Source organism: Eschrichtius robustus, chromosome 4 (genome assembly GCF_028021215.1).
Source record: "Eschrichtius robustus isolate mEscRob2 chromosome 4, mEscRob2.pri, whole genome shotgun sequence".
Lineage (NCBI taxonomy): Eukaryota > Metazoa > Chordata > Mammalia > Artiodactyla > Eschrichtiidae > Eschrichtius > Eschrichtius robustus.
The window spans coordinates 32705773-32725736 of NC_090827.1; the positions used below are offsets into that span (position 1 = coordinate 32705773).

General features: G+C 41.7%; 1 protein-coding gene across 2 annotated transcripts in view; it reads right to left on the reverse strand.

The window, feature by feature from the left end:
- Positions 1-3181, reverse strand: part of TBC1D9 (TBC1 domain family member 9) — a 110967-nt gene extending 107786 nt beyond the window's left edge. For both annotated transcript variants that reach the window (XM_068542536.1, XM_068542538.1), the window contains exon 1: positions 2515-3181. In XM_068542536.1, the coding sequence (XP_068398637.1) occupies positions 2515-2644 (130 nt within the window). In that variant the 5' untranslated portion in view covers positions 2645-3181. The remainder of the gene's footprint in view (positions 1-2514) is intronic.
- Positions 3182-19964: the final 16783 nt, after the last annotated feature.

A 19964-nucleotide genomic window follows, 5' to 3' on the forward strand; every position in this document is an offset into this window, starting at 1 on the left:
CTTCCAGAAGATCTCCAATAATGGATACCCAACACTTGCTCTTCCCTCCTCTCCTCACAGGCCAATCTTTGTCTTTCTTCAGTTCTCAGTTCCAGGGTCACTTCTACAGGGAATCCTTCCTTGCTCCTACCCCTACCCGGAATGGGGTAACGTCTCCTTTTGACGTTAGTGCTGGTCATTCTCAGTTTGTCCCCACCTCCCAGATCTATCCCTGGGAGGCTGATCCCTAGGCACTAGATCACCAGGACAGTCCATCCAGCCAGCTTCTACTGGGTTCCACAGAGGAGAGGCAACGGCAGAAGCTGGGAGGTGAGGAGAAGAGAGAAGTCGGACATGTCCTTCCCACCCTCTTTTGCTGTGGTCTGTGTTCCTAGGGATGGCTGCTTCTCTGGAGGCCCAAACTCTTCCAGCAGCATCATTCCTGCCACCTCTAACAACTCCCCACTGCTGTGCCTTTCACTGGTCCTGGGAACCCTGCCTTCATCTAAGTTGTCTTTTCACTAAATTCTCTTCACTTGAACTAGGTTGGATTCTGTTTTCTGCCGGGACCCTGCAGAATGGAGATTTTATATTAATTTATAGGATAATTTTATCAGCATCTGTCTTCTCCTGCTAGGCTGTGAGCTTCATGACACTGGCACCTTAGAAGTTACCAACCAATATTTTAAATGGTAGAGTGAGTTAATGAATGCATGAATGAGCCCACATTAGAATTAGAATATACTATACATTGTACAAGGATTTCTAAAATGCCCCTCATACATTTGATGTGGCACCAACCAATCCGAGCAAACATTTTTCCTATGTTGGTTGAAAATAGCCTTTGTTGTCAGGAATATTTTTACTCATTTCAATGATTTCAATTATTCTAGCGATAAGAGCAATAGCTATGATTTCTCAGTTAAGAAGCTGTTTATCTGAAATAAGTCATCGATGATGAGATTCCAAGTGGACTGCAGTTAATTACAGCTCTAAGAGTCAGTAGGAACACAGTAAAAAAGTTAACTAGAAAAAGAAGGCTCTGCATCTCTTATTTTTTATAACCTATTGCAAATGACTCTAGAAAATAAATACTTAGTAGTTGAAGGTGTGGGAAGGGTTATCTGCAGGCAGGAAATGTTCTTTGTTAATACAATAAACTATCTACTCTACATTGTTGCTTTAGACTTAAGGACAATCTGGGCTGATACCAATATTAGATATGCAAGTTTCATATTAATGTACATAGTTAGACAACTTCTACAAAATGAACTGGAAAATACTGATTCTAGGCCACTAATCAGAATTTCTGGCACACAACCTGGAGCTCTGCAGATTCCCTTCTTTTATGGTAGAATAAGTGTAGAAAAATCAGATTATCTAGAGGCGACTTGATATGCAAGCAAACTAGTAGATGCTGTACCGTGTGACACTTGAATTTTACTCTTGAGAAAACTAGTTCATAAATTAGAATCACAACTAAATACACACTATATCAAGAATTTTGAGTTGATAGCAGGGCATTTTGAAAGCAACAATTTACCTAGCATGCAAGCTCCTGGTGAGGGATATGTTCTGAACTCTGCAGAGGTCAAGGTTCATCTCTTTTCTACAATATCTTTCCTGGTTAAACCTCTCCTGTTTCTTCTGCTAACTTTTTCGTTCTAAAAAGTATCCCAGTTCTGTTCATTCTAACCAAGAGGGAGAGGGGAAGGTCCAATTTCTCTAGTATGGTATGAGTTCAAGATTATCTGTCATCTCCCACCATGCAAACTAGTTACTTAATAAAAGAAGACCTTTCTAATAGGGCACTACTTGGGATAGGCATCTGATTTTACCATGTGGAATGATATGGCATGGTTTTAGTAATAGTTACAATATTAACAATACCTTGTGAGGGGGTTTGGGGAAGAGACTGAGTTAAAATGATTAAAATGCAGTTATACTTCTGATTCTTTTTATAACCAGACAACTTGCTTTGTTATGCCTAATTAGATGCAACAACAACAACAAAATTCCTTTTCCTTCCTTTTTCCTTTTCTCTTCAGGCGTAACTATCATAGGAAATGACCACACCAGCTCCTTACTGATTGCTTCCCTGGAAACAAAAGAGCATTTAATACCTGATCCTGCCATTACCAAAAGAGAATGAAGTAAAAATTAACCGCCCTTCCCCTCTCTTGTCCATATAGAAAGCAATATTTTTTAAAAGGGGGAGAGGGGAAGTACCGCATTCAATTCCTAAGGACTGATACTACCCCCCTCCCCAGACTCACTCATCTCCATTATCATAAACATCACCCACTTATGGGGCGCCCGGGACACGAAGGGCCCCATCGCCTGACAGGGTGAGAAAAGAAGCATCTCTTTCAGTCTGAAAATTACGACTCCTGATGCTTTCCACGCAGCAGAGCGGGGCGGGTCGCCCAGCCCCAAGGGACAGGGCGGCGTCTCTCGGGTGCCCGCAGCACAGGGCGGCGGGCGGCACCGCAGCTCCCGGCCCCCCTCCCGCAGGGACCGGCCGCGGGTCCTTACCCGCCAGTCCGCCGCCGCCGCCTCCATCGCCCGCGTGCCCCTTCCTCCGCTGCAGGATGAAGTAGGGGTTGGCCCTCTCCGTGATCCACAGCGCGTTGGCCAGCAGCACCTCTTCGGGGTTCACCCACATGTTCCCGGGCGCCGCGGGCGCACGCACAATGGGGCGGCAGGTCGGGTCCCGCGCGCACCGGCGCGCACTCCCGGGCACACGCGCGCCCGCCCGTCCGCTCGCCAGCCCGCCAGCTAGGTGCGGCGGCGGAGAGCGACTTCACCAGGGGGCGGCCCGCGGCGCCCGGGTCACAACAAAGCCCCCGCGGGCGGCCGGGGAGGATGGCGAGGACGCGGGCACCGCGAGCAGCATCCTCGCCCCGGCGCCGCCGCCTTCCGCGAGCCCGCGGCCGCAGACGCCCAGGCTCTTCGCTCCGCAGCCCGGCCGGGGCCCACGGTAGCGGGAGGAGCGGGAGGCGGAGAAGGAAGGGGAGCGGGAGGAGGAGGAAGTGGTGTGGCTCAGCCCCGGGATCCGGCTCGGCGCCGGGCAGGGTTGCGGGCGCCGCCAGCTGATTCGGCCCCGCGGGTCGGGCAGAGGTGGGCTGGGACGCGGCTGCTCCCACAGCGCCCACCCAGGGTCCGGGCCGCCTCCGTCTCTAGCAGCTCAGAGCCCTCGAGGTCACCGCGCGTTAACACTTCGCGTCGGGGCCGCTCGCACCCTCGGTGAAGCCCAGCTCCCAGCTGGAAGGACGATCCGGACACTGCGAATGAATGACGACAGCGCGGCTCACCAGGAGCGAGCCCGAGTGACACCAGCTTCCGCGGACGCGAATCCTCCCTGGGCCCTGCGCGCCGAGCCGGGCCGCAGCGGCTGGCTTTGGGGGAACCTTCTGGGGACCGGGTGGCGAGCACTGGGCCCCACGCCCATCCCAGCAGGGAGGACCTCGGTGGGTGTGTGTGTGTGTGTGTGTGTGTGTGTGTGTGTGCGCGCGCGCGCGCGCGCACTCTCTCTGTGTGTTTATGGTTGACGCTCAGTAGGCTAGCGCCACCCCTCTTCCCAAGAAATGTGTTTCAAGGTTCCAGACTTGGAGCAAGAGACGCGGGTCGGAAGTGGACGCAGCCAATGGTGGTCGATGTTTTTGTTTCCTGCATCCCTAGGGCAAGTCATGAGCCAAATGTGTCACCGCCTGTAACCCCGCCCCCTCTGCATTCCATGGTAATTAAAATGGCCCAGCTAAGTGCATTACATCACTTCTTTCCTTGACCTGTAGGGCATGAGCAAGAGCGAAGTTGGAAGCAGCCCAAAAGCTTAGAGCAACTAATTCACACCACAGCTGTCCCTATATGAGGCGTTTGGCTCTTCGAGGACAGGACATGGCAGAATTCAAGGATTTATCCACACTTAATAGATGGATTTAAATTTTTTCAAAGAATTATTGAAATTAGAGACACACAACCCAGGCCATCCTTATCCCTAGACAGTTTTGCTTTCCCCCGGTATTTCGAGTCTCTTAGTGGTGATCACAGCCCATCCACCTACGTATCTGATGACCTTTTTCTCACTTCTTTTTTACACCCAGGAGATCTTCAGATAGCTGAGCAAAAAGTCTCCTCTTCCCAGATGATGGGACTTTACTAAGCTCTGCTTTGTCGCGGAAGCTGGACAATCCTAAGGACTTCTCCCTTTCCCAATGAGCAAAGCATTCAAATGAGACTTTCTTGTGGGGACTTCAAATTTTTTACTTATGTAGCTCGCACTTGGATTGCTGAATTCCTTCAAATGGCCGAGGGAGCACATGCCAGCCATTTTAATGAGGCTGCCTCTGTACCCGTTGGTGTCCTACCGGGTGGGCTCTGGAGAAATGGAAGTCTCCCTTCACATTATCACACTGACTGGTCTTCTGCCTCTTTAGGAAACATTTTACATCTCTAGGCATTTGTGGAAATGTCATATTTTTAACACAGACTCAAAAATGTCATTTGGCACCTTTGGTCAAGGTACAGTGCCTTCAGTCATGAAAATCTATTGCAAATTTAAAAAAATAAACAAGATTGCAAATCATACATATGTATAATTATTAATTTTATATTTATATAATATTAATATTTTGAAGTGCTTCCATAGACATCCTTTTATTTTATATGATTAGCATTTTTAAAAACTCCACTAAGTGCCTTCATACTGTCTTTTGGAGTGTCCTTATCATACTGCTCAAAGCTGTGGCTAGACATCTCTACCTTAGCCCTAAAATGTGGTCTTAGCTTAGCACTTTTTATCTGTTGGTGCTAAAATGGTACTTACTTATATAATTCCTGCGTTCATTCACTAATTCATTCAAAGTGTAATTATTGTATGTCTACTCAACTCTAGGCCCTGAGGATAACAAGTGAACATAACATACCAAAATCTCTGCCTTCATGAAGATTAAAATGTAAAATTAAGGGGGCTTCCCTGGTGGCGCAGTGGTTGAGAATCTGCCTGCCAATGCAGGGGACATGGGTTCGATCCCTGGTCTGGGAAGATCCCACATGCCACGGAACAACTAGGCCCGTGAGCCACAACTACTGAGCCTGCACATCTGGAGCCTGTGCTCCGCAACAAGAGAGGCCGCGACAGTGAGAGGCCCGCGCACCACGATGAAGAGTGGCCCCCACTCACCACAACTAGACAAAGCCCTCGCACAGAAACGAAGACCCAACACAGCCAAAAATAAATAAATAAAAATTTTTTTAAAAAGTAAAATTAATAATAAAAAGAACTTAACAAAAATTTGCTCTGAGAACAAGATTGGACACCAAGAGGAAAGAAGAAAAAAAATTTTAAGTCCTTAGCTATTTTCTGGGGTGTTTTTTTTTTTTTTTCTGGGGGGTTTTTTTGGGTTTTTTGGGGATGATTTAGAGCACATTCTGTCCAGGAAATCAGGGCTTCCATTATGATAATGAATTGTGATAACCTATGGTAAAAGAACACTGCAAAGAACCAAAGAAATTACGAGCAGTTTATGGCAGTTTGCCAGTCCCATACTGTTAACAGCTCACTTATTAAAATAAAAAAAAGACAATCAAATATGCCCGAACTAGAAATAACAGATAAAGAACCTAATTAATCCAACCAGTTCCTCAGTAAAATAGGTGAGTGTTTTTAGCTTTCAATTCATTCTCATTGGTTTTAAGCCCAAGGATTGTCTCAGACCACTTAAAGAGGCATTCGACAGATGCCTAGATAAGATAGCAGTAAGTGACTTCACAGTCTTTATGTCAGCTGAGATCTCCTACTGCCCCCCACCCCCATGGAAAAATTCTACTCCAGTAGGGTTCTGACGGGCCACTTTGGAGCAATCAGTGGGTTTACTACTTAGTGGGCAGATCTGATTGAAGCAAAATTGCGAGGGTAGTAAGTTTGTCTTTGGCAACTCTCATCCCCATTCCTACATGTTTCCATCTTTCCTGCTCTATCACCTTCACAGTGGTGTATTTTCCTCCATATCCTCACCCCTTTCCCAGTAAGTCCTCTACTTTGTCTTCTAGGGACTTGCCTACCCTTGGAAATACCATGGAGTCTTAGGGATTTTATTTCTGCCTACACCCACCTCCCAACTGCAGTGCCCACAACTTCATGGCCCAGTTCTCCCAGAAGTAAGCGCATGAAGGCTGCAGAACACTACTCCTACTAACCCTCCCATTGCCCAGCGGCACCAGGAGTGGTCAGGCCAGTAGAAAATTCAGTTCTCGTTTCAGCAGTGAGAACTCACCCAGCAGATTAATAAAATGCTGAAGAAGCCAACTCCTTCCCTTGCCTTCTAGATGCTGAAGGTAACATGTCAACGAGGACTTTTTTTTTTTAATGCCCAGACCTTCCCTGTCCAACCTGGAAGGGCAATATTTCTAGGAGAGTATTTGGGATTTCTAGTATCCAGTGAGGTAGAAGGAGAAGGGTAACCAGTTGGGATAGGGAAGAGTAACATTAACATTGTTTCAAAGATCCAAGCCTTTGCAGTAGCTTTGATATCTGATATAGAGACCTTCACAATGGATCTGAGTTGCGACTCCAACTGGAAAAACTAGATCAACCAGTCACCACAACCATCTAGTCTGCAAGTAATGGAGTTAATTGATGGTACAGAAGCCACAGTTTTGTTCTATCAGCTGTAAGTGGCTGAACAGATCTGCAGCCAGGACCATCCTTAAATAGAGTGGGATTTGAGGGAAAAGATTCTGCAAACTATATGTAATAGTTCTACCTTGCCTCCATTCAGTGGATCACTCCACCTTTGAATTCTGAGATGCCCTGGAAATCAAAACTGAGTAAAACATTATTTCTCTTCATGTTAGAGAAACTGTGGCCAGATGACCTCTGTCAAATGCATCTGTGTTCCTGGAATCAAAGAAGAAACAAAGACAACAACTTCTCCAGGGGAGAAAAATGAAGCAAGGTATTAGCAGAGGTTTGTTTTCTGATTAACTGTCATTGAAAATGGAACCTTGTAACGGTTGGGAAACAGTGACAGGTAAAGAACTTAGACCACACGGAAGGGTGAGTAGACCCTTTGCCTACTTCACTCTCATCCACTACAAGTTCCCTGAGGCCAAGACTGTGAGATCATTCTTATATCCCCAGGCCTAGCACTGGGGCCTCTGTAAATGCCCAAAACGGAAACACTTACAAGACTCCTGAGTTTCTAAACTTCAGAAAAGTTTAGAGATTTAGAAAGGAAAGGACTTTTAGGAGACCCTGAGTACAGTAATGCTGAGCTCCTCATTTTGTATACAAGGAAACTGAAGCTCAGAAAAGGGAAGGGACTTGACTTGGAAGTTGGTCTTATTGTTTAGGAAACTATTATGACCCCAAACTTAACTGCAATTTTTCCTTCTTTCTGCACACATTATTTGTCACATTTTTTTCTCAAGAATTAAAATAATTTCTATTTATATAATGTTTTCATGGCCATTATCTATCACTGTGGTCTAGGTGTTGGGATCCACTGATTGGCTAGAACTGAGTCACATGCTTACCCTGGGAAGGTGGTGACAGAGGGGAGGGGTCAGAAGGTGTGGGATAGTCCCTAAAAGAATACCAGAGAACTGTTATCAGAATAAGGTGACTGAGCTGTGGGCAAGCCTGCACAAGAGATCTAATGGAAAACCACTTTTGACAATCTCTTTCTTTTCCTTTTTTCTTTTCTTTCTTTTTTTTTTAAACTTTACAATTTGTTTTTTAATGACTATATCTTCTTGGTTGCAATTTTATATTACATAGATATAACATATTTTGTTTTGTTTAATGCTAAGAAACCTAGTGGTTTGACACTTTTGATAATTAAGGTCAGAGGTCATTTAATTTACCTTAAAAAAAAAAAAAAAAGAGAGAGAGGTTATTGTAAGGCTTAAATAGACTAAATTAGGACCAGAGCCCTTCAGAAAGTTCTGGGACCAGTTTGTGTCTCTGCCTCTGTCTCTCTCACTCTCTCTGAATCTCTGCTTCTCTCTATATATTTGTTCTAGCATCTTTTCTCCACCAACCAACCTCTTCTCCTTACCCATAGTTTCTGTTCCCTCATAACTCATGACCCATGAGATCCTCTCTGGATTTATCTTTCTGTTATTGCTTTCAAGCTATAGCTCCCACCATTAACTAAATAGTTTATCTAGGTATTTCATACCTATAACTCATGAGAGAGAAATTGATGGGCTCACCTTACCTTTTCATCCAATGACCAGGTTGTTGCCCAGCTTATGACTGGCTGCCATTTGGTCAGATGACCAAAACATGGCAGCTATGTATGTATGCATATTTTGTGCAACTGATACTTCACAAATTTTCACTTAAAGATCATTTTTAGTATAAAATGAGTCATTATGAGAGTTGACTTGGCATTCAAATACTCTACTAGCTGGGAAATGTATGAGGTCTCCCCTCTTTTACATAAGCCAAGCAGCCATATCAATGAAGGCAAACACTCTTTAATGTGGTATATAGTTGTGGACTCTGATGATTGTAAAGTAGCCTCAAATAGCCTCCTCATTCTTTTTAGGGATGAAGTTCCTTTTGCCCCCACACAGTCATGCTCTTCTTTTGCCAGTGACCCATTTGTCCATTTTATCTCTCATGAAACACACACACACACACACACACACATACACACACACACACACACACACACCCCACTATGAATAGTATTTCTTAAATCGCCACAGGTACTAGTACCAAACATGTAAATATAGGTAAAAAGCAGATTGGGACATTGATATCAAGGTAACAGTAGTGTTTTTTTTTTTTTTAAATTGCACACATGTCTATAAACCTAATAAATAGGTTTTTTCTATTTTTAAAATAGAAGAATACAAACTTTTTTCCTTTTAGGGTAAGAATCAATATTTTTATTGACCTTTTTGAAATAAAATTTTATTTGCATCCATATGTTTTTATGAAAGAAAATTTTATTCAGATTTTCTATTTCAAGACTTCCTAAAATGTCGGGGGGTAAAAATGCTGAGCTTTAGAATGGGATCAAAATTAAGTTGTTATCAACTTAAAATAGACTTTTATAGATATAAGTTGTTATATGTAAGCCTCATGGTAACCACAAAGCAAAACCTGTAGTAAATACACAAAAGATAAAGAGAAAGGAGTATAAGCATACCACTAAAGAAAGTCATCAAATTACAAAGGAAGAGAGAAAGAGAAGAAAGGAACGGTGAGGAACGAAACAAAAGCAGCTAGAAAGCAATTCCCAAAATAGCAATAAGCACATGACCTATCAATAATTACTTTAAATGTAAATGGACTAAATGCTCTAATCTAAGACATGGAGTGGCTGAATGGATTAAAAAAACCCAAAAATCCAAAACCCACATATATGCTGCCTAAAAGAGACACACTTTAGATAAGAGACTGAAAGAGAAGGTATGGAAATCCATTTAAATGGAAATCAAAAGAAAGCTGGAGTAGCTATACTAATATCAGACAAAATAGACTTTAAAACAAAGACTATAATAAGAGAAAAAGAAGTGTGTTACATATTGATAAAGGGGTCAATCCAACAAGAAGATATAACATTTGTAAATAGTTAGGCACTAAATTTAGGGGTACCAAAATATATGGAGCAGGGACTTCCCTGGTGGGCCAGTGGGTAAGACTCCAAGCTCCCAACGCAGGGGGCCCGCATTGGATCCCTGGTCAGGGAGCTACGTCCCACGTGCATGCTGCAACTAAGAGTCTGCATGCCACAACTAAGACACCTGCATGCTGCAACTGAGTCCACATGCTGCAACTAACGATCCCGCCCGCTGCAATGAAGATCCGCGTGCTGCAACTAAGACCCAGTGCAACCAAAATAAATAAATTAAAAAAGAAAAAGAAAAACAAAACAAAATATATACAGCAAATATTTACAGACCTAAAAGAAGAAATACATAGCAATACAATAATAGTTCAGGACTTTTAATACCCCACTTCCATCAATGGATAGATCATCCAGACAGAAAACCAATAAGGAAACTTTGGATACAAACTACATGTTAGACCATATTTATGGGACATTCTATCTCACAGCAGCAGAATATACATTCTTTTCAAGTGTACAAGGAACATTCTCCAGGAAAGATTATATATTCGCCTACAAAACAAGTCTTACTTAAATTTAAGAAGATTGAAATCATATCAAGCATCTTTTCCAACCGCAGTGGTATGAAACTAGAAAACTGGAAAATTTGCAAATATGTGGAGATTAAATAATATGCTACTGAGCAACCAATGTGTCAAAGAAGAAATCAAAGAGATAAATTTTTAAAATACCTTAAGACAAAAGAAAATGGTAATGTAACATATCAAAATTTATGGGATACAGCAAAAGCAGTCCCAAGAGGGAAGTTAATGGCAATAAATGCCCACCTCAAGAAATAAGAAAAGTCTCAAATAAACAACCTAACTTTACACCTCAAGGGCATTATGCTAAGTGAAATAAGTGAGACAGAGAAATACCATATGATCTCTCTTATACGTGGAATTTAGAAAGCAAACAAACAAAACCCAAGCTCATAGATACAGAGAACAGATTGGTGGCAGCAAGAGGTGAGGGTTAGCAGGTGGGAGAAATGGGTGAACTGTGAGGGGTTTTTTTCAGTTTAAATAAATTGAATTTAAAAAACAACCTGAGGCGAAAATTGCAGTTTCCTTTTCAGAATAATACAACTCAGCTCTCTTTCTATTATACTGACAACATTCTCATTGGAGAAATACTATAGTCTATCTTGAATCTCAAATCGTCAAACATTTTTATATGTGTTTGACTAAATGATTTATAAGAAAGAATACCTAGGCACCAGTACTAACACAAAAGAACAACTTACTACCAAAGCCCTCTAACTGATGAATTATATTTAAACCCTTTACCTTTTAATTTCCAGCCTCTCAGAACTTTCAAACAAGATTACGGATCATAAAATTTATATGATCTGAATACTCGAAAGTCTTTGAAAAACTTTAGATATAAAACATGAAATGAGCAAAGGAACTTATTCACTGCACTAAAGGAGAAATAACAGAGTTCCGATCACTTAATTCCCCAAGGATAAGCATGAGAGCTGGCTGTCGAGCTACCTTTATCAGAAATGAGGAAAAGGCGAAAAATGACTCGCTATTTATTTGTCCCAAGGTTCTCAGCACTCTCCTTAAGCATTTATCACTGAGGTTTCTTTTACAGGATGTACTGCCCTTCTATGATGTCTTTTATTTCTTCTGTAAAATACAGACCTAAATAGGCATTTCCATCATAAAATTGTACTGGTGAGAATTTTTTTTTTTTTTTTGTCACGTGCAATCCTCTTATAGGCTGTGAAATGCAATCTTCCATAAAGAGAAATGTGTTAAATCACACTGATTTCTATTCCAATGAAAATTACAGTTTGCTTTTAATGGGGATGACTCAGTCAATCAAATTGAAAGCTGAGACATTCTGTCCCTGAACGGAAGTTTTAAAAACATAATTTCTTCTTTCTTCCCTTACACAGAACCACCCCTCACTCACCTAAAGAACACTGAGGTAGAAGGCACATATTGAAAAAAAAACACGAATACCTATCAAATGCATCTTTCTCTACAAGCTGGGGCCTCGGGTTTTAACACAAAATCTAAAATTAAAATCTATCTCAGATGTGCCAATAGAAAATCACAGAATTCTAAATAAAGTTAGCTGGTTGGTGGTTAGATGAAACAGTGCTGCATTAGAGATTAGATCTGATCAAATCATCTCTATGTAACTATCTTTACGGCTACATTGGGACCCCCTGAAGCTGGTGTCACATCATATATAGGCTTTACCAAAACGTGGAACAAGTAACCATCTATATTATAAGATGTGTGTGTGTATGTGTGTTTAAGAGGGGGTCACATGAACTATTTTACAAATTTAAATATCTCCAGTTAATATTCCTTCTGATGTTTAATTTTTAGTCACACAAGTAAATCATGTTGATTATAGAAAAGTTAGAAAACACAGATAAGCAAAAATTTTAAAAGTTGAAATCTACAGTGTATAGTGTAATTTTCTTTCCAAACAGACATGAGTTGACACTACACATAGACTTTTGTAACTTGCTTTTGGTGCATAACAATATTGTGAGCACATCCTCAGATTATTTTATTTTATTTTTAAAATATTTTTTTATTTATCTGGCTGCGCTGGGTCTTAGTTGCAGCACTCAGCATCTTGGCTGAGGTGTGCGGGACCTTTAGTTGTGGCATGCGGGATCTAGTTCCCTGACCAGGGATCAAACCCAAGGCCCCTGCATTGGGAGCGCAGAGTCTTAACCACTGGACCACCAGGGAAGACTCATCCCCAGATTATTTTATTTTTTTAAATTTTTTTAATTTTTATTTTATAAATTTATTTATTTATTTATTTTTGGCTGAGTTGGGTCTTTGTTGCCACACGTGGGCTTTCTCTAGTTGGGGTGAGCAGGGGCTACTCTTCATTGTGGTGCATGGGCTTCTCACTACTGTGGCTTCTCTTGTTGCAGAGCATGGGCTCTAGGTGCGTGGGCTTCAGCAGTTGTGGCATGCAGGCTCAGTAGTTGTGGCTCGTGGGCTCTAGAATGCAGGCTCAGTAGTTGTGGTACACGGGCTTAGTTGGTCCGCAGCATGTGGGATCTTCCCGAACCAGGGCTCGAACCCGTGTCTCCTGCATTGGCAGGTGGACTCTTAACCACTGCACCACCAGGGAAGCTCCCGCAGATTATTTTAAATGGACATTTATATCATTAATTTTATTGACTGCATATTATTTATTTGATGGACTTTCATTTATTTAACTTGTTTGCCTTAATTATTTGCTTCTTTAAAATATTATAAGTGAATGTCTGATCAACATGTTTGGCTATGTATCTATGCATATTTGTCCAATTATTTTCTTAATATAGACTCTTAAAAGTGGAATTTCTGGGCCATCTAGAATGCATCATTTTTTTTTAACATCTTTATTGGAGTATAATTGCTTTACAGTGGTGTGTTAGTTTCTGCTTTATAACAAAGTGAATCATTTATACATATACATATGTTCCCATATTTCTTCCCTCTTGCATCTCCCTCCCTCCAACCCTCCCTATCCCACCACTCTAGGTGGTCACAAAGCACTGAGCTGATCTTCCTGCGCTATGCGGCTGCTTCCCACTAGCTATCTATTTTACGTTTGGTAGTGTATATATGTCCATGCCACTCTCTCACTTTCTCACAGCTTAACCTTCCCCCTCCCCATATCCTCAAGTCCATTCTCTAGTAGGTCTGTGTCTTTATTCCCATCTTGCCCCTAGGTTCTTCAAGGCCACTGGTTTTTTCTTAGATTCCATATATATGTATTAGCATACTGTATTTGTTTTTCTCTTTCTGACTTACTTCACTCTGTATGACAGACTCTAGGTCCATCCACCTCACTACAAATAACTCACTTTCGGTTTTTTTTATGGCTGAGTAATATTCCATTGTATATATGTGCCACATCTTCTTTATCCATTCATCTGTTGATGGACACTTAGGTTCCTTCCATGTCCTGGCTATTGTAAATAAAGCTGCAATGAACATTTTGGTACATGTATCTTTTTGAATTACATTTTTCTCAGGGTATATGCCCAGTAGTATGTATGGTAGTTCTATTTTTAGTTTTTTAAGGAACCTCCATACTGTTCTCCATAGAGGCTGTATCAATTTACATTCCCACCAACAGTGCAAGAGGTTTCCTATTCTCCACACCCTCTCCAGCATTTATTGTTTCTAGATTTTTTGATGATGGCCATTCTGACTGGTGTGAGATGATATCTCATTGTAGTTTTGATTTGCATTTCTCTAATGATTAATGATGTTGAGCATTCTTTCTTGTGTTTGTTGGCAGTCTGTATATCTTCTTTGGAGAAATGTCTATTTAGGTCTTCTGCCCATTTTTGGATTGGGTTGTTCGTTTTTTTAATATTGAGCTGCATGAGCTGCTTGTAAATTTTGGAGACTAATCCTTTGTCAGTTGCTTCATTTGCAAATATTTTCTCCCATTCGGAGGGTTGTCTTTTGGTCTTGTTTATGGTTTCCTTTGCTGTGCAAAAGCTTTTAAGTTTCATTAGGTCCCATTTGTTTATTTTTGTTTTTATTTCCATTTCTCTAGGAGGTGGGTCAAAAGGGATCTTCCTGTGATTTATATCATAGAGTGTTCTGCCTATGTTTTCCTCTAAGAGTTTGATAGTGTCTGGCCTTACATTTAGGTCTTTAATCCATTTTGAGTTTATTTTTGTGTATGGTGTTAGGGAGTGTTCTAATTTCATACTTTTACATGTAACTGTCCAGTTTTCCCAGCACCACTTATTGAAGAGGCTGTCTTTTCTCCACTGTATATCCTTGCCTCCTTTATCAAAGATAAGGTGACCATATGTGCATGGGTTTATCTCTGGGCTTTCTATCCTGTTCCATTGATATATTTCTGTTTTTGTGCCAGTACCATACTGTCTTGATTACTGTAGCTTTGTAGTACAGTCTGAGGTCCGGGAGCCTGATTCCTCCAGCTCAGTTTTTCTTTCTCAGGATTGCTTTGGCTATTCGGGGTCTTTTGTGTTTGCATACAAATTGTGAAATTTTTTGTTCTAGTTCTGTGAAAAATACCAGTGGTAGTTTGATAGGGATTGCATTGAATCTGTAGATTGCTTTGGGGAGTAGAGTCATTTTCACAGTGTTGATTCTTCCAATCCAAGAACATGGTATATCTCTCCATCTGTTTGTATCATCTTTAATTTCTTTCATCAGTGTCTTATAATTTTCTGCATACAGGTGTTTTGTCTCCTTAGGTAGGTTTATTCCTAGATATTTTATTCTTTTTCTTGCAGGTATAAATGGGAGTGTTTTCTTAATTTCACTTTCAGATTTTTCATCATTAGTGTATAGGAATGCAAGAGATTTCAGTGCATTAATTTTGTATCCTGCTACTTTACCAAATTCATTGATTAGCTCTAGTAGTTTTCTGGTAGCATCTTTAGGATTCTCTATGTATAGTATCATGTCATCTGCAAATAGTGACAGTTTTACTTCTTCTTTTCCGATTTGGATTCCTTTAATTTCTTTTTCTTCTCTGATTGCTGTGGCTAAAACTTCCAAAACTATGTTGAATAATAGTGGTGAGAGTGGGCAACCTTGTCTTGTTCCTGATCTTAGTGGAAATGGTTTCAGTTTTTCACCATTGAGGACAATGTTGGCTGTGGGTTTGTCATATGTGGCCTTTATTATGTTGAGGTAAGTTCCCTCTATGCCTACTTTCTGGAGGGTTTTTATCATAAATGGGTGCTGAATTTTGTCGAAAGCTTTCTTTGCATCTATTGAGATGATCATACGGTTTTTCTCCTTCAATTTGTTAATGTGGTGTATCACATTGATTGATTTGCATATATTGCAGAATCTTTGCATTCCTGGGATAAACCCCACTTGATCATGGTGTATGATCCTTTGAATGTGCTGTTGGATTCTGTTTGCTAGTATTTTGTTGAGGATTTTTGCATCTATGTTCATCAGTGATATTGGCCTGTAGTTTTCTTTCTCTGTGACATCTTTGTCTGGTTTTGGTATCAGGGTGATGGTGGCCTTGTAGAATGAGTTCGGGAGTGTTCCTCCCTCTGCTATATTTTGGAAGAGTTTGAGAAGGATAGGTGTTAGCTCTTCTCTAAATGTTTGATAGAATTCGCCAGTGAAGCCATCTGGTCCTGGGCTTTTGTTTGTTGGAAGATTTTTAATCACAGTTTCAATTTCAGGGCTTGTGATTGGTCTGTTCATATTTTCTATTTCTTCCTGGTTCAGTCTCGGAAGGTTGTGCATTTCTAAGAATTTGTCCATTTCTTCCAGGTTGTCCATTTTATTGGCATATAGTTGCTTGTAGTAATCTCTCATGATCCTTTGTGTTTCTGCAGTGTCAGTTGTTACCTCTTCTTTTTCATTTCTAATTCTATTGATTTGAGTCTTCTCCCTTATTTTCTTGATGAGTCTGGCTGATGGTTTATCAATTTTGTTTGTCTTCTCAAAGAACCAGCTTTTAGTTTTATTGATCTTTGCTATTGTTTCCTTCATTTCTTTTTCATTTATTTCTGATTTGATCTTTATGATTTCTTTCCTTCTGCTAACTTTGGGGGTTTTTTGTTCTCCTTTCTCTAATTGCTTTTGGTGTAAGGTTCGGTTATTTATTTGAGATGTTTCTCGTTTCTTAAGGTAGGATTGTATTGCTATAAACTTCCCTCTTAGAACTGCGTTTGCTGCATCCCATAGTTTTTGGGTCATCGTGTTTTCATTGTCATTTGTTTCTAGGTATTTGTTGATTTCCTCTTTGATTTCTTCAGTGATCTCTTGGTTATTAAGTAGTGTATTGTTTAGCCTCCATGTGTTTGTATTTTTTACAGATTTTTTTCCTGTAATTGATGTCCAGTCTCATAGTGTTGTGGTCAGAAAAGATACTTGATACGATTTCAATTTTCTTAAATTTACCAAGGTTTGATTTGTGACCCAAGATATGATCTATCCTGGAGAATGTTCCATGAGCACTTGAGAAGAATGTGTATTCTGTTGTTTTTGGATGGAATGTCCTATAAATATCAATTAAGTCCATCTTGTTTAATGTATCATTTAAAGCTTGTGTTTCCTTATTTATTTTCATTTTGGATGATCTGTCCATTGGTGAAAGTGGGGTGTTAAAGTCCCCTACTATGATTGTGTTACTGTCAATTTCCCCTTTTATGGCTGTTAGCATTTGCCTTATGTATTGAGATGCTCCTATATTGGGTGCATAAATATTTACAATTGTTATATCTTCTTCTTGGATCGATCCCTCGATCATTATGTAGTGTCCTTCTTTGTCTCTTGTAATAGTCTTTATTTTAAAGTCTATTTTGTCTGAGATGAGAATTGCTACTACAGCTTTCTTTTGATTTCCATTTGCATGGAATATCTTTTTCCATCCCCTCACTTTCAGTCTGTATGTGTCCCTAGGTCTGAAGTGGGTCTCTTGTAGACAGCATATATAAGGGCCTTGCTTTTGTATCCAATCAGCCAGTCTATGTCTTTTGGTTGGAGCATTTAATCCATTTACATTTAAGGTAGTTATCGATATGTATGATCCTGTTACTATTTTGTTCATTGTGTTGGGTTTGTTATTGCAGGTCTTTTCCTTCTCTTGTGTTTCCTGCCTAGAGAAGTTCCTTTAGCATTTGTTGTAAAGTTGGTTTGGTGGTGCTAAATTCTCTTAGCTTTTGCTTGTCTGTAAAGGTTTTAATTTCTCCATCAAATCTGAATGAGATCCTTGCTGGGTAGAGTAATCTTGCTTGCAGGTTTTTCCCTTTCATCACTTTAAATATGTCCTTCCACCCCCTTCTGGCTTGCAGAGTTTCTGCTGAAAGATCAGCTGTTAACCTTATGGGGATTCCCTTGTGTGTTATTTGTTGTTTTTCCCTTGCTGCTTTTAATATTTTTTCTTTGTATTTAATTTTTGATAGTTTGATTAATATGTGTCTTGGCATGTTTCTCCTTGGATTTATCCTTTATGGGACTCTGTGCTTCCTGGACTTGATTAACTATTTCCTTTCCCATATTAGGGAAGTTTTCAACTATAATCTCTTCAAATATTTTCTCAGTCCCTTTCTTTTTCTTTTCTCCTTCTGGGACCCCTATAATTCGAATGTTGGTGCATTTAATGTTGTCCCAGAGGTCTCTGAGACTGTCCTCAATTCTTTTCATTCTTTTTTCTTTATTCTGCTCTGCAGTAGTTATTTCCATTATTTTACGTTCCAGGTCACTTATCCGTTCTTCTGCCTCAGTTATTCTGCTACTGATCCCTTCTAGAGAATTTTTAATTTCATTTACTGTGTTGTTCATGATTGTTTGTTTGATCTTTAGTTCTTCTAGGTTCTTGTTAAATGTTTCTTATATTTTCTCTATTCTATTTCCAAGATTTTGGATCATCTTTACTATCATTATTCTGGATTCTTTTTCAGGTAGACTGCCTATTTCCTCTTCATTTGTTAGGTCTGGTGGGTGTTTGCCTTGCTCCTTCTTCTGCTGTGTGTTTTTCTGTCTTCTCATTTTGCTTAACTTACTGTGTTTAGGGTCTCCTTTTCACAGGCTGCAGGTTCATAGTTCCCGTTGTTTTTGGTGTCTGTCCCCAGTGGCTAAGGTTGGTTCAGTGGGTTGTGTAGGCTTCCTGGTGGAGGGGACTAGTGCCTGTGTTCTAGTGGATGAGGTTGTATCTTGTCTTTCTGGTGGGCAGGTCCACGTTTGGTGGTGTGTTTTGGGGTGTCTGTGGCCTTATTATGATTTTAGGCAGCCTCTCTGCTAATGGATGGGGTTGTGTTCCTGTCTTGCTAGTTGTTTGGCATTGTATGTCTTGCACTGTAGCTTGCTGGTCATTGAGTGAAGCTGGGTCTTGGCATTGAGATGGAGATCTCTGGGAGATTTTCACCATTTGTTATTATGTGGAGCTGGGAGGTCTCTTGTGGACCAGTGTCCTGAACTTGGCTCTCCCACCTCAGTGGCACAGCCCTGATGCCTGGCTGGAGCACCAAGGGCCTTTCATCCACATGGCTCAGAATAAAAGGGAGAAAAAAATAGAAAGAAAGAAAGAAGATAAAATAAAATAAAGTAAAATAAAATAAAATAAAGTAAAATAAAATAAAATAAAATAAAGTTATTAAAATAAAAAATAATTATTAAGAAAAATTTTTTTAAAGTAAAAAAAAACAAAAATCGGACAGACAGAACCCTAGGACAAATGGTAAAAGCAAAGCTATACAGACAAAATCACACAAAGAAGCATACATATACACACTCACAAAAAGAGAGAAAGGGAAAAATATATATATGTCATTGCTCCCGAAGTCTGCCTCCTCAATTTGGGATGATTCGTTGTCTATTCAGGTATTCAACAGATGCAGGCACTTGAAGTTGTTTGTGGAGCTTTAATCCGCTGCTTCTGAGGCTGCTGGGAGAGATTTCCCCTTCTCTTCCTTGTTCGCACAGCTCCTGGGTTTCAGCTTTGGATTTGGCCCCGCCTCTGCGTGTAGGTCGCCTGAGGGCATCTGTTCTTCGCCCAGACAGGACGGGGTTAAAGGAGCAGCTGCTTCGGGGGCTCTGGCTCACTCAGGCCGCGGGGAGGGAGGGGTACAGAGGAGGCGGGGCGAGCCTGCGGCGTCAGAGGCGTCGTGACGTTGCAGCAGCCCGAGGCACGCCGTGCGTTCTCCCGGGGAAGTTGTCCCGGGATCACGGGAGCCTGGCAGTGGCGGGCTGCACAGGCTCCCGGGAGGGGCGGTGTGGAGAGTGACCTGTGCTCGCACACAGGCTTCTTGGTGGCGGCAGCAGCAGCCTTAGCAGCTCATGCCCGTCTCTGGGGTCCGCGCTGATGGCCGCGGCTCGTGCCCGTCTCTGGAGCTCGTTTAGGCGGCGCCCTGAATCCCCTCTCCTCGCGCACCAGGAAACAAAGAGGCAAGAAAAAGTCTCTTGCCTCTTCGGCAGCTCCAGACATTTTCCTGGACTCCCTCCCGGCTAGCTGTGGCGCACTAACCCCTTCAGGCTGTGTTCACGCCGTCAACCCCAGTCCTCTCCCTGGGATCCGACCGAAGCCGGAGCCTCAGCTCCCAGCCCCGCCCGCCCCGGCGGGTGAGCAGACAGGCCTCTCGGGCTGGTGAGTGCTGCTCGGCACCGACCCTCCTTGCGGGAATCTCTCTGCTTTGCCCTCCGCACCCCTGTTGCTGTGCTGTCCTCCGCGGCTCCGAAGCTTCCCCCTCCACCACCCGCAGTCTCCGCCCGCGAAGGGGCTTCCTAGTGTGTGGAAACCTTTCCTCCTTCATGGCTCCCTCGCTGAGGTGCAGGGCCCGTCCCTATTCTTTTGTCTCTGTTTTTTCTTTTGCCCTACCCAGGTACGTGGGGAGTTTCTTACCTTTTGGGAGGTCTGAGGTCTTCTGCC